This window comes from Cornus florida, unplaced genomic scaffold, assembly GCF_030987335.1.
Source record: "Cornus florida cultivar Cherokee Brave unplaced genomic scaffold, ASM3098733v1 CherokeeBrave_3.0.0_Hap2_Chr08, whole genome shotgun sequence".
NCBI lineage: Eukaryota > Viridiplantae > Streptophyta > Magnoliopsida > Cornales > Cornaceae > Cornus > Cornus florida.
In genome coordinates, this window is record NW_026775578.1 from 24,175,156 (window position 1) to 24,191,062 (window position 15,907).

Sequence of the window (15,907 nt, forward strand, 5' to 3'; positions counted from 1 at the left end):
TTAGAGGATTGGATTTAGTACTGGAGGATTTTATGGAATTATTTTATTGAGGATTATTTTATTAAATCAAGGATTTATTATTTTAGTTTCTCTTTCCGCTTATAATTTTATTCTTTTTTTTTTTTGGTACTCAATGCTTGTTTAAATATTAATTGTTTGGTATCATTTGGATATGTGCTCGGACTTGATAACCCGTATGTCACGGGCTTAGAGTTGCAGCACCACTCTAGCTACTTCTGTGCGGCACCAAGACGTTGTTTTTACTCTCGTAAGTACTTGGTCAGCCTAACTCCCGTGTCTACCTTAGCCAACGCACTTCCCTCGTGCACTTACTAGTATTGTAGTGGCGCTCGCCCTCTCCTCACTTGGCTTGCACACTTACACACACTAAGGCACTTAAGTTGGCAAGGAAAGAACACTTCTATTACTACGAAGAATGTTTTGTACAAGGCTAGCTCTCAAACTCTCTACAAGACTTTCAAGATTCACTCCAGGACTTGATGGCTACAAAATGAAGTCCTACTCCTAGCTATAGGCATCCCCATCCCTAATGGACTGCTATGATACATTATAACCGATGGTGGAGATTTATTATCTAGAATCTTCTTCCACCTTCTTCACACTTGCATACATATCTACAACATTATAGAACTCTCCATACTACTCCATATTCTAGAGAACTTTAGAACCTTCTACAACTTCTACAACTTCTACACATTTCTTCACATATGTAGAATCTTCTACACAACTCTAGGCTACTCCGGAAGACTCTAGAAACTCCCATGTCATGCAGTCGCCATGCAGCGTCTTACTCAGCGCCAACGTGTCACCTGCGTAGCGTAACCTCCATAGTCGGGGCGTGACATTCTCCCCCACCCATTTCTGTGACGCCCTCGTCACGGTTTCTTCAGCTGACCCAGCCTCTCGCAAGTCATCAGCACTTACGCATATGTCCTTGGCCCAAACGTACACGCGCCCTTCAAGAGATGTGAGGTCCTTACGAGCTCCATCGTGTTGACTGCCACCTTTGGACTCTCCCTCCTGCCCACGAGCGGCACCATACATATAGCCTTGCCTTCCTCGCTTCCAAGTATCATCAACACACTAAGGCATGGTAGTGGCGCAGCGTTGTCCGGGCACCATATCGTGGTCGTCTATCTCTGCAACCTGGAAGTTGGCCTTGCCATTCCACCCTTACATGCATAACTCCACTTACTTCCACACTCTGCTCACTCATGCTTCCTTAGAGTTGACCGTCTTAATCCAGCCTTCCGTCTTACGTATCTCCAAGCCAAGTCGCTGCGCCTCTTTCAGGGTAATGAAGTTGTGTGTTGCGCCCGTGTCCATCAACGCTTGCACGGCTTTGCCACTAACCTGTGCGTCGACATAGCGCACCCCGGTTACCTTCTTTGCCTTGTCCTTCTTCTTGGTGTCATGTGCCAGGCTACTCAGCATCTGCATAGCCCCCATACACATGTCTTCGTCGCTGCTAGCATCGTCCATCTTACCCTTGCCCTTATCCTTCACAAGGGCACTTATAGTCTTCTTGTTAGGGTAGTGTCGCAATATGTGCGGCCCATTGAACAAATAGCACTTCGGCTCCCATTTACCCTTATCGCGGCGCTCCCCTTTGCCACTAGGCTTGGACCTCTCTCGATGGTCCTTGCCCTTGTCATGGCATGGGCGTTTCTTCTCGCCACTGTGCTTATTATCACTGGACTTGGACGAGCCCCCCTTTCTTGAAGCGCCGGTCTCCCCTACCTTTGCCGTAGTCTCTCCTGGGAGACGTGGCCCTCTTGCCATTGCGCCTAAAGTCTTCAAGGCGCTTCGCTATAACCATTGCGGATGCTAAGTCTCTAGGCTCCCTCTTCCTAAGCTCCGTGGCCACCCAAGATTGCAGCCCAACTATGAATAAGCACACACGTTGCTGCTCCTGCATCTCTAAGATCTCTAGCATCAAGTTGGAGTACTCCTTCACATCCTCCCTTATGTTGCCCTTTTGCTTCAGGCGCCTTAGGTTGATCATAGCAAGGTCCTCAACGCACTCAGGGTAGAACTGCCTTTTGAGTTATCTCTTGAACTCCTTCCATGTGTCAACCGCTCTTGCGCCCCTACCAGTGAAGCGCTGCATTCACCATAGAGCGGCGGTGTCCATGAGGTACACGGTGCCTGTCTGCACCTTCTCCTCATCATTCTCGATCTTTATACACTCGAAGTACCGCTCCATGTGCCAAAAGAAGTTGTCAATCAAGCGCACGTTCTTTGCCCCATCGTACTCCTTGGGCTTCGGCGCCTTCTCTTCCTTGACTTCACTACGACCTCGCGCGTCTAGGAGAACTCTTTCTTGCACTCAGCAATCTCCACGCGCAAGTCGTCTACTCGATCATGCAAGTCCCTTTCCTTCTCTCGTGGCTTGATGGCGATGCCGTCAATCAGCTCATAGAGCTCCGCCATCTTTTTCTCTAGCCTGTTGAACTTGGTCTCCGTGTAGACCAAGTGTGTGGCGAGCTTCTCCTCCAAGCACTGTTCCAAGACATGGACATGGTGGTCTCCTTCGCTAGCCATGTCTACTCCAACAAGCTCCCTTCACGAACCTGCTTTGATACCAACTGTCATGAGCTTAGAGTTTTAGCACCACTCTAGCTACTCCCGTGCGACACCAAGACGTTACTTCTACTCTCGCAAGTACTTGGTCAACCTAACTCCCGTGCCCACCTTAGCCAACACACTTCCCTCGTGCGCTTACTAGTGTTGTAGTGGCCTTTGCCCTCTCCTCACTTGGCTTGCACACTCACACATACTAAGGCACTTAAGTTGGCAAAGAAATAACAATTCTATTACTTCGAAGAATGCTTTGTACAAGGCTAGCTCTCAAACTCTCTATAAGGCTTTCAAGACTCACTCCAGGACTTGATGGCTACAAAATGAAGTCTTACTCCTATTTATAGGCATCCCCATCCCTAATGAACGGCTAGGATGCATTCTAACCGATGGTAAAGATCTATTCTCTAGAATCTTTTTCCACCTTCTTCACACTTGCATAAATATTTATAAGTATCTACAACATTCTAGAACTCTCCACACTATTTCACACAATTTTGGAGAACTTTAGAACCTTCCATAAACTTCTACACATTTCTTCACAGATCTAGAATCTTCTACAAAACTCTAGGCTACTCCGGAACACTTTAGAAACTCCCATGCCATACAGCGTCCTACTCAGTGCCTGCGTGTCGCACGCGTAGCGTAGCCTCTATAGGCGAGGCGTGACACGAACCTCTAGAATGAAGGGGTATCACAATACCATTACATATACCAAACAAGCCCTAAGGCTTGGTATTAAGCAACTATTCCACTTTGTCCTATTAGTCAAGTAAATACTAGTAAATTAGAAGTTATTTTGAAATGATAAAAGAATAATATTACCAACTTGACTGTTGCTAATTGTGGAATCTTGCAAAAGAAAATTAATAAAATAATAATAATAATAAATAAATAAATAAATAATTGTTGAATCCAACAGCCCGAGGTCCGCCATTGTTTTTTTAAATGCAATTTTTAAAGATGGAAGAGTAGCTGAATCCACTCGATAATGAGCAACTCCAATTGTAAGTGTAATAAGTTGGGATCCACGAAAAACTGATCAAATAGTCCTGTAAACTCTAATGGCAGAAAAGCCAACCCTCCAACCACATGTACTTATCTTTCCCTTACCCCTCCAAGGCCCAGTCAACTGCATGCTCAAGGTCGCCGAGCTTTTCTGTCTCGCCGGCTTCCATGTCACCTTCCTCAACACTGACCACGTCCACCGCCGTCTCCTCCGCCACTCCCACCTCCACTCCCGTTTCGCTCCATTTCCAACCTTCCGTTTCAAAACCGTTTCCGATGGCCTCCCGGAAGATCACCCCCGCTCCGGCGATCGATTAATGGACATCTTTGATGCTTTGGAAGCCGTCACGAAACCCCTTTTCCGGGGGATGCTAATCTCCGGTGTATTCAGTTCTGAAGCAGGAGTGCCGGTCACCTGCATCATAGCCGATGGGGCCTTTGATTTCGCTCTTGATGCTGCCAAAGAAGTCGGAATTCCCCTGATTTATTTCGATACGATCAGTCCTTGCTGCGTCTGGGTTCATCTCTGTATTCCCAAACTCATTGAATCCGGCGAGCTTCCATTCAAAGGTGGGTTAATTTAGCTTCCTCCATTTTAATAATTTACAGTCTGTTTGGTTACTGAGAAAATGCTCTAAATAATTAAAAACATAGGTTTTATAGCCTTACACTTGAATTTTTCCATTCAGAGGTGGTTTTATAGCCTTACGATTCTTCCACTCTAACTAAATTACAGTCTGTTTGGTTACTGAGAAAAATGCCCATGCCCGAAAGAAATAAAAACAGAGGTTTTAGCCTTACACCTGAATTTTTCCTTTCAAAGGTGGTCAATTAGTTTCTTTCACTTTTAACTAATTTACAGTCTGTTTGGTTACACTGAGAAAATGGCAAAATGCCCTAAAGAAATAAAAACAGAACCATATTTGTACACTCTCATCACATTCTACCTTCTAACTAATTGACACGTACCCATTTGCAACAGGAAATGACTTGGACACTCCGATCACAAGTGTACCAGGCATGGAAGGTTTTCTCCGGCGCCGTGATCTCCCGATCTACTGCCGTGCCGGAGACGTCTCTATCCCTGTTGTACAAATCATCTTGGCGGAGGATCGACAACTCCCAAAAGCCCACGGACTCATACTCAACACGTTCGAAGAAATAGAAGGACCCATACTCTCCCATATTCGTTCTCTCTGTCCAAACCTCTACTCTATCGGACCACTCCAGGAACGCCTCAAGATCAGGCTCGCCGAAGAAACAACGTCGCCGCCCGCGTCCTCCAACGGTCTGTGGGAAGAAGACGGTGGCTGCATGACATGGCTCGACGCTCAACCGTTGAGATCAGTGATCTATGTCAGCTTTGGGAGTCTCGCCGTCACCAGAACGGCCGACCTCAAGGAGTTTTGGCACGGTCTGGTAAACAGTGGAAAGCGGTTCTTGTGGGTCATACGTGATAACGGCGTCGCCGGAGAAGATGGGGATCGTCAGATTCCGGCGGAGTTCTCTGACGGTAGGAAGGAGGGAGGATATATAGCACGGTGGGCCCCGCAGGAGGAGGTGCTGGCCCACCCGGCGGTTGGTGGTTTTCTGACCCACAGTGGGTGGAACTCGACGTTGGAGAGTATAGTCGCCGGAGTGCCGATGCTTTGCTGGCCGTACTTTTTTGACCAGCAAGTCAACAGTAGGTTCGTCAGCGAGGTGTGGAAGATTGGTTTGGATATGAAAGATTTGTGTGACCGGGTCGTGATTGAGAAGATGGTCAACGATCTGATGGACGTGAGGAGGGATGAGTTGGTGTGCTCCGCGGAAAATATGGCAATGTTGGCCAAGAGAAGTGTTAGTGAAGGTGGGTCATCGTTGTGTAATTTGAACCGTTTGATTGAGGACATCAGATCGATGAGTGTTTGATCACGATGATGTTGCTAAAGTTTGTTTGAAAATTGAGCTGTTCTCAGAAAATAAATAGTGTTTCATTGCGTCAATGGGGTGGCATCATGTGAGTTTTGGACTATTTTGGCTTGAATAATTGAGATTAAATAAAAAGTTAGGTGACAAAATATAAATTTAAGGAATAATTTTAAAAGAACGGTACTTTGGAGGTCGAATGACAAATAAATGGAGTCAAAATTCTAATTTTTTAAATTAGGGTAAAATACAGCCATACTCCTGAGGTTTAGTAAAACGACACTCAGATGAAACTTATATATTTTTTTGGACAATGACACCCCAAAAGTTTCAAAAATGGACAAAGACACCCCTTTACATGATAAATTGACCAAATTACCATTTCACCGTTTAAGAGACTTTTTTAACTTTACCATTTAATAAATTGGATCAATCTACCATGAACAATTTATGCATAATAAAAAAAAAAAACTTTATATTGTTCACTTTTTTTTTTTTCTTTTTTTTTGTTATTTACTTTATAAATGTCCCAACTTCTTTAAAATGTAAACGTCTAAAATGATTTTTTTATCCAATACATATATTTCAAATAAATTATATTTTATTATTACTTCTTTTCTTTTTATTTTTTATTTTTAAATTAAGATGTTCAATTCTTTCATCTAAAAAAATTAAACCATTCTCATTTCCTTAAAAATAAAAAATATAATACCAGTATAACTTTATACATCTTAAATTATATATCAAATATTATGCATTTCTCAACATAAAAGAAAATAGGTACCAATATAAATTTATGCATCTTAACTTTATGCATGCCTTTGTTTTTTTTTTTTTTTTTTCCTCTTTGTTTTATTATTATTTCTTTCCCTTTTGTTTCATTATTATTTTTTTCCCTTTTATGTTGGGAAATGCATAATATTTGATATATAATTTAAGATGGATAAAGTTATACTGGTACCATATTTTTTTATTTTTAAGGAAAATAGATTGGTTTAATTTTTTTAGACGAAAGAATTAAGCATCTTAATTTAAAATAAAAAAGGAAAAAAATAATAATAATAAGAACAAAATATAATTTATTTGAATTATATGTATTGGATCAAAAAATCATTTTAGACGTCTACATTCTTAAGAAGTTGAGACATTAAAAAAAAAAAAAAGAAAAAAAAAAAGTGAATAATATAATTTTTTTTTTTATGCATAAATTGTTTACGAAGTTATATTGGTTCAATTTATTAAATTGTAAAGTTAACTTTAAATTGTTGTATCTCCTTCATTTTAACTCTGAATTGGTCCGTTTTTGAGTTTAAACTAACCGCGTCAAAATAAAATTTCGAATGGTATCAATTAGAGTTTCAGATTCTATTTGTAGATCAAGATATTCAAGTTTTAGTAAGATATTGTTAAGATTTGGTTCGAACCGGATTGAAATTTTTCTTCTTTCGACTTCAAGACTACATTTTCATGGCAAACATATCATATTATAAACAAAACACATCATATACCATGTCTATTGACTTTTAAAAAAAAAAAAAAAAAAACACCAGAAATGGCAAGACGTGTTATAAATTACAACGTGTTTGGTTTTGTCCATTTGTGCCAATACTGCCAACTACTTTGGATGGTCATGAAGACAAGAGTTTCGTATTTTACTCTCTAATTTATATGGATGACTATATGGTTTTGCTTTTTGACTAACATATCACATGTTTTTCCAACTCGTGTTATCGGCTGTTGGAGGGATCAAGGAAGCTACGTCCTCCATGACAGAAGGTAATATATTCCACGTTTTATATGGTATATACATGCATCTCTAACGGAAAAATCAGATTAAGATTGCAAGATAGATATATATATATATATATATATATATATATAATAACGGAAAAATCAGATGCATGTATATACCATATATGACTGTGTAATATACACGTATTATTAATATATGTATATTGTTTTATACTTTGACTATTAAAGTGCTGACGTTAGTGTTGAATCCAATGGCTCAAGTTGTTACTAAGCTTTTCAACATCACGTCACCAAACTTGGAATCTTTTGAAAAACATAAAAAAGGACTCATAATTACAGTTGTTTCCTTATACTAACAATTTGATCGCGTTTATTATAAGGAGAAGGGTATCTTTGTATATTATAAAGGGAAGGGTATCTTCGTAGTTTCATTTTAAATTCTATACTTCTATGTTGGAGAACTTTAGACTTTTTCTTTTTTTTTTTTTTTCTTTTTTTTTTTTTAATTTCAATTTTAAGACTAATTCATACTTCTATTTACAATACAATTTAAATTGTAAATTTATATATGTATATTTTTTAAGCATTTGATTCTTACGCGCTTGTGATAATAGTTGTTTAGATTACAACTTATGTTGCATGGATACAGACACGAATACGAACACAATACGATCCGAATATGTGAATACATCAAATTTTTAAAAAGTATAACACGGATACGGCATGGACACAACTACATAAAAATATAAATTTTTATTATTATACTACTTTGTCATTATAATATTCATATTATTTATAGTATTTATATTATTTTCAAGATTATGAGTAGACTTGTGTTAGAAATATCCAAGAAGTATACTGAAAGTGTCGACAAAGTGTCCGGGAAGTGTCCGAAATAATAAAATTAATTTTATTTATGAACACGTATATGAAGTGTCGGACACGTATTCGAGTAGTATCGGTGTCCGACACGGATACGACTCCTTCGTAGAAATGTCCGTACTTCCTAAATTACAACATAGTTGAATTGTTGATCCAATGATAAAAATAATTTATATTATAAATTTTAATTTACTATTAGAAATAGAAATTAAGGGCATGTTTGTGTTTTTTTTTGTTTGGGATAGTACATTATAGCGAGACAAAAGCACAACGCATGTTTGATAACATTTGTTGTGATTTGAATAGTGTTGAAACGCTTTCGAAAAAGGGACCAAAATCGGAAGGATTAAATTGATACTTTCAGTTGCTTCCACACTATAGTAATAAATAGTACCAAAAAAAATAATCTAAAATAACCTTTTTAATTTGTCATTTCATTTTTCAAATTTGAAGCATTTTTATATATATATAAAATGTTTTCAAGTTTTTGTTTCCAAAAATCTTGCGACAACCATATATTACCAAACATACTTCCAAATATATTACTAAATGGTGGAATAGTAATTTGGTCAATTTTTCATGCAAATAGGTGTTTTCGTCCAAAAAACAAGTAAATTTTTTCTGAGTGTCCTTTTGTCAAACCTCGGAGAGTAGAGTTTTTTCAAATGCTGGCATAAATTTTACTGTAAATCATTTTTTCATTCCCAAATTGCCCATCATATATTGTTGCGAATTGACCCAACTACCCATTAAAGCTAAATGATACCCAAAAGCATGTGCAGTTGGAACAGGAATAGACCCTCTGGTCTCTCTCTTCTCTCGTGGCTGCAACAAAATCAAGAGGCAAAACAAATCATGAAGGACTCTAAGCCATGGAGACCCTTCACTGCAAATTGTTGTTCAGTGTAAGACAATATAATTTTCGGTAATTTTAGCCGGTGCCGTCCTCGCGGTCGGATTTTTCTAAGAACGTGAGCCCTCACCGTCCTTTCGCCGCCTGTCATTCTCGGATTTGAGTCGTTCTTCATCGACTCGCATCAATGAGGACTTTGCACAGTCATTTGGACCGAACTGGCATGATTTTCAACTAGATGGGTTACGTGGTATAACTCATAATTTTTCGAGCAATTTCTTGTTACGTGAAGGTGGTTATGTTTTTTCCAGCAAAATCTTCTCAGCCTGTCGTTCTTCTCTGATCTCTTCACGTTTTTTTCTTCTTCTATCTCTCTGATCTCTCTCGCCGGTGGCATATGTTCTTCTGATCTTGACAATAGATCTGTAAATTTAGTTGCACATCTTGAATCTTATCTATTGACTTTAAATTGAATATATTATATAGTATATTCTGTTAAACTGGAAAAAATAAAAATAAATAAATAAATTTCTATCACTGAGCCGTCCTGAGTGTGTCGCCGGCGTACGGCGTGTCCGTCTTGAAAAGAAAAATATATATATATCGGACACCTCTGCAAGGTGTTGGACTAGTGTTTGAGACTCGAATAAGCGTGTCCAAAGCGAGTACAGCACACCATTGCAAGCATTCTTGATGCAACGAGCCCATTCCGAAACTAATTGGACCATGCAATGGTCGCATTGAAATTTCCCATCATTGCCAACCATTTCTGCATCCCATCATTGCCACGCGGACCAGTGCTAATATTTTTTTTTGTATCATTCCGATTTTATCAAATGCGTTCCAAAGAATTTTCTTGTCATGTTTTTTTTTTTTTTTTTGTGTTCTTCAACCGATGCTGCTTTAAGCCTTTGACTACATGATCATCAAAAATTATTAATTGATCTAGACTCCTGAATTACATGGTTATGCGAATCATAATTTAACACACAATAAATTAATATGTCAATTTTATTTTATTTTTTTGCCTACTGCATGTCAATTTGTTATTGACCGGATCATTTAAGATGGGTAATTTATACGGATCTCCACTATGATTTGTTACAATTATATGGACCTCCTCTGTAATTTGAAAATTTATTCAGACCTTCCATAAAAATAAAAATATTCTACATGGACCTCTTATGGAATGTGCTGACGTCATGTACAAAATTTATTAAAATTCCCATAATACCCTTGTCCCTATCATTTTATATATATGTAACCTTGAGGCACTGTGATTCATCTACCTAAACAGTCGGAAATCTTCGGCTAGTGACGAACCGACCGAAGAAGTAGTGTGATTCATCTACCTAAACAATCGGAGAAGCTTCATTCTTGAAAAACAGGTGAGACCCAAAAAGTTGTAGCAACCAAATCATATAAACTCACATCTACAGAACCGGCAAAAATACAGAACTTCAGATTAACGAAGACCCATTTTGATCAGAGTTGCATTAAAGATGGTTGATTCCTCCATTCCAGCAAAGCCCATACCAAATTACGGTGTTTATATCGTGTAATAATCCTAATTTTAAAAGGATAGTCCCAGTATCTTAATATTTTTTTCTAGCATTTTGTTGCATTTTTGGTTATTTATTTGTTTAATAATTATTTTTCTAACCTTTATTTGTTTATGTGCCTCTGTATTTTAATTAATTGATTAATTGTTATTTACTTGAATTGTTTGATTTATTTACTTTAATTGTTTGATTAATTGGTTGGTTAAATGTAATTTTTTAAGTTAGAGTTTTATTTTTAATTAAATGGAATTAATTAGCTTACATTAGTGTTATTTATTGTAATTTTAAGTTAGGGTTTTATTTTTTGAAGTCACGTATTGGGTAGCCGACATAGGTTGTAAATTAAGTTGCTTTTTGCTCCTTCTCAATTCATAATTAAGATTAGGGTTATGTATACCTAAGCTTATAAATACAACAATACGTGTATCTAGGGTTGGACAAACTCTATTCACGTACCAGAGATTGTGAGAGAAACAGAGAGCGATTTTGAGAACAACAGAGCAAGTTCGGTGAGTATTTCAGTGGTGGCTTAAAGGTCGGACCTAGGAAGAGGGAAGGTAGAGCAGTAATAGGTTGAGTTGATAGTAAATGGACGTCGTCGGAAAGCTTAGGAAGACGACGACAAGGTTTTGATTCCAAAACTACACAGGCAAGTTCTTTTCTTTCTCTCTCCCCCTGACTTGTGTTCTGTATATACCTAGATGATCTCTAGAGTTTTAATTGAACGTTAACTGAATCTTGCATGCTTAGTTTGTGTTAAATTAATCATCTGTATGTATTTTAAATTAATCTGTAACTTTTCTTGCAAGTTAGAGTTCAAGGTATGTGTTAAAGCATAATGAATCGGTAGTAGTTTTAATCATTGTAATTAATTCCAACTGTTGTAAACAAGTCATTGGGATGCTACTGGGCATAAATAAGACTCTTAGGTTCAGTATTCAAGAGGAACAGAAGAGTTGGAAGTGGTCGGAGACGAAGCAGAAGGCCATAAAAGGGTTCAGTGCTCTCAGAGGGGGAGAAAGCCAACTCCAAGGGGTTGGGAGCCGGCTCCCTCTTGTTCAGAACCGGCTCCAGGAGGTTGGGAGCTAGCTCCCCTCTTGATAGAACCGGCTCCAAGGGCTAGGGAGCCGGCTCAAACGGCAATTGAGCCTACTCTCAGGTTTTGAGAGCAGGCTCCTATGTTTTGATGTCTTCTGGGTTTGTTCATGGGCGCTGTTTGGTTAATTTAAATGTTTTGAACTGTTCTGGAAGTATACGGGGGGTATTTAACATTTATTTCAGGTGTTATTAAAAGCTCTCATGGCATAGTTTATACATTTATGCTAATAGAATGAACAGTATGAAATTAAACAACTTTGCATACTATTTACGGATGGAAAGGATTTAATTGCCTAACTTTAATTTAGCGATTTAACGAATTATAGCATGATGTTAAATCTTGTTTTGGATGCACAGTAGGGTCATTTATTTATCAGACTTGATCTATACATATTCTGGATTTTAATTGTTGAAATATTAATCTTAAGGCTTGGATTTTAATTGCTGAAATATTAAACACTATTTTGCAATTTCCTGGATTATGGTTTTGGATTTCAATTGCTGAATAGTTATCTATGTTCTATAATTTACATGGTTTTGGACTTTAAATTACTGAACGGTTATTTATGTTCTGTGATTTGCATGGATGTTGTGGATAGTATGCACCGGTATAGGACGGTGGCATCACTACAAGAAAAAAGACTTTTTACAAGAAGCTATTTGCATTGTAAAAAGTAATTTAAAGTGTACTTGTATGTTGTTGAATCCATTGTTGTTAAAAGTTCTTCCCTTTTACAACATGTAAGGTACCTTGTAAAAGAAGAAGTGTACCCGTTGTGGATATAATCTTTATACAGTTTCGTGGTGCCTTGTAAATATATTTAGCATTAACAACGTGTTTTGTAGGTTGTAGATAATATTTTTAACAAGGTTTCAATTATGTTGTGAGTAGATAGAAGACAATTACAAGAATTAAATGGTCGTTGTGATTATCTACAGTCACAACACCTTGCTTGGTCTTGTATTAATCTTTTTTGAATATTTACAAGGTCAACTTGCACCTTGTTGAATGCATTTTTTTTTTTTTAAAAATAATAATAATAATAAAATAAAAATATGCTTTGGTCCACTGTTTTCTTGTAAGAATTCACATTTAACACACTCATAATAATAAAATAAAATTACAAACCAAATAACCATCCACAAGCATAATAAGCCAATTTTTTTTTTTCTTCAACTTTCAATTCACATTAATGAGAAAGTTAGCAATTGTAAAATCTAGTTCAAGATTAATTACAATGAGAACCTAAGTCTAACATCATAAAAACTAATTATTGATAGTAACCTTAAAAAAAAAACTAATTAAAAATAGTAACCTAAAATCATATTGAGTTATTCTAGATAGTTGATCGATCTTCCTATGTAATTACGATTCTTTAAGAGCTGCAAGACAGGTAATCCTGCTCATGCAAAGAGAATTAGGAAGTAATTAAAACAACTTGATATAATATACGAAGATATCTAAACAAACTCTTAACATTCTAATAAAAATTTTATTTCAATATCACACCAAGGAAGTCCTTTCAAAGCATTTACATCAATAATTTACCAAAGATATATTCAAGTCTCTGATGTTAAGGTTCCAATCATGATTGATCAGTACTATTGTGACAAACACTTTTGCAAGAACCAAACAAGAGTTGTGGTGATATCGGACGTACATTTAAAAATGATCCGGCTACAATTTTCGCTCCTGCAAATTAATACCGTAACTAAAAATGATCCGGCTACAATTTTGGCTCCTGCAAATTAATTAAGCCTCATACTGTACATTTTCTTGAAAATACTAAAAGTTAGGTTTGTCTTCAGTTTTTCTTTCAAACACCCAGCATTAGGTGATGATCATAACAACTACAAATTTCCTTAACATCTATGATTAATAGAACAAGCAAAAATTTATGACCGGAAAAAAAGGGAAGGGGGGGGGGGGGAAAGAAGTGAAAGACCATTTGGTATATAATGAATGCTGCAAATAATACAAAAAGGTGGAACAGGAAGGGCACCTATCAACATAAACAGAACCAAGTCATAAAGCATTTCACGAAATTGATACCAGAAAGAGTACACGAATTCCTAATGAAAACTGGGGCTAAAAAAGAGAAAATGCAAACATGGAAAATCATATTTTTGATGAAGAAAATCTTACTATTAAAGTACCAATCATCTTCATACATAAGAATGGCGTACAGGATTGTATTGGCTGCTGATTTTTTTTTTTTTTTGGGTTTCTTCCGGGTTTCTCCTCTCTTCTCATATCTATGTTTCTCTCTCAACTTTCATGCCAATTTAGACCTGTGTAAACTTTCCTCTATTGGGCATAAAAAAATGAATGAAAACCAAACTCCATCCACAACAATTTCCATTTATGCACAATTAAAAAAAAAAAAAAATGGTCACTTGAGGCACGTGACCCCCTATACACCGCAAAATTGGTCACTTAAAGGCACGTGACCCCCTCAAGCATGAGCAAAAAGCATTAAAAATTTGCAATCATAAAAGAATATTATCGAACAGAAAGGCCATATAACTTACAAATTTTGATGTACTTGATAAGCCATGCAGGGAGACATTACCCGGACTGTCTATTAATAAGAAGAGAACTGAGATAAACCTCTCACAACTAAAGGTTTGAGTTTTGGTTTTGTATATTTTTGCCTAATGGCATGAAATTGTCAATGCGATTTGTGAAATTAAATTGCTTGTAATTTCTTGGGAATGTTGTAAAAAAATAAAGCTGCATTATTGAGAATCCTATGCAGGTTGAAGTTGTAGATCTAGTCCCTGAAGAATTTACTAGAGATAAATTGAGCTCCACGACATTAAGGAGGCTCGAGGCTGAGAAGGTTAAGAAACTTCGGCTAGAATAAGAAGTAATTTCTTGGGAATGCTGTAAAAAAATAAAGCTGCATTACTAAGAATCCTATGCAGGTTGACGTTGTAGATCTAGTCCCTGAAGAATTTACTGGACATTAAGGAGGTTCGAGGCTGAGAAGGTCAAGAAACTTCGGCTAGAATAAGAGGTATTCTTGCTAGAGTCTATTGAAGAATCAAAAGGGTTTTCTTTGTTGAAGTTTGTTTATCCACAATGTTTATTTTTCATGAAAATGTAAATAATAGATGGAAACAAAAAATTAGCGTTTCCACATAATAAACTACTTTGGTTTCAATTTTACACCTTGTTTACTTTTTGAAAAGGATTTTAATATAACCCCATTATATTCATTGGGTCTGGTCAGCACCACATAACTACTACTCTCTCTCTCTCTTGTTCCTGGAATATATTAGTCAATTGTGGGAATATATCCATATATATAAGCAAATTTATTTTGGAAAATCCTACTCTCTACTATGGCAAAGCACACAGGTGGCTGCAACTATGGTTGCATTGTTGGATGGTTCTGCCTCTTCCTCTTTCATTCTTGCATTATAACCCCATAACCCCAGTTACCCCATACTCACAGACCATGAATTTCATGGAATTATAATTTTATGGAAGTGGTATGGTGTTATCTAGAAGCCTTCTAGTAATGAGATGTTGTCGGAAACTATTTGAATTCATATTGCCTTTTTTATTTTTCCTTCCAATTTTAGCATGCGAATCTAGATTCATAGCGACATTGGTGTGGCATTAATGAAATCATGTGGTGAAATTGTTCGAGTTAGAGAATAAGAGTAGATGTTGTATGCAAATATGAGGAACAAAACATAGTTTCCGGCATCATCAGTTTTGTGTTAGAACAAAAGGATCCTCCTACTTGAACAATTTTAAAGACACCATAGAGACTCTAGATTGATTGAACAAGCTGAGTAGTATTCAAGCTTTGCTTGCTCCACATGGATGATGAAGCCAATAGTCTTTTTCCTTAAAATCACCATTTTAGTAATGAGGATTGCAGAATGTGAAATGCTTTATTCTTTTCCCAAATTTTTGACCATTTGAAAGTAACACTTGGAGGAGATTGAACTTGGAAGTATAGAATGATATGTTAGACAATAATTTTTGTGTTTGGTGGCTTCTTCTTGTTTATTTTTGGGCATTTACACTTTGCTTATGTTCATGGTGTTGTGAATTACATCTGTACATGATTTAGTTTTTCCTTGATCACTCCTATTCTATGGCTCTTTTTATACAATATTTTTTTGGGATTTTGTACAAGACTTTAAATTAATATCCCTTCAAAAGAAAAAGTATTATGTCAACTGTTTCAGAAATGAAGTAATGAAAAGCTTTTAATCTATAACT

At 36.9% G+C, this 15,907-nt stretch overlaps 1 protein-coding gene across 1 annotated transcript; it reads left to right on the plus strand.

The window, feature by feature from the left end:
- The first annotated feature begins 3,468 nt into the window (after positions 1 to 3,468).
- Positions 3,469 to 5,556, plus strand: LOC132268516 (7-deoxyloganetic acid glucosyltransferase-like). Its single transcript, XM_059769350.1, has 2 exons — positions 3,469 to 4,179; positions 4,592 to 5,556. Exons 1-2 carry the CDS (start codon positions 3,666 to 3,668, stop codon positions 5,518 to 5,520), a joined length of 1,443 nt encoding a protein of 480 aa, XP_059625333.1. The 5' UTR covers positions 3,469 to 3,665; the 3' UTR covers positions 5,521 to 5,556.
- Positions 5,557 to 15,907: the final 10,351 nt, after the last annotated feature.

Excerpts from the sequence above, each read along its gene's own strand:
- LOC132268516 (XM_059769350.1), top strand. The coding sequence starts at position 3,666 with ATGGCAGAAAAGCCAACCCTCCAACCACATGTACTTATCTTTCCCTTA. Across the intron at positions 4,180-4,591 it reads CGGCGAGCTTCCATTCAAAG|GAAATGACTTGGACACTCCG; the intron begins GTGGGTTAATTT and ends CATTTGCAACAG.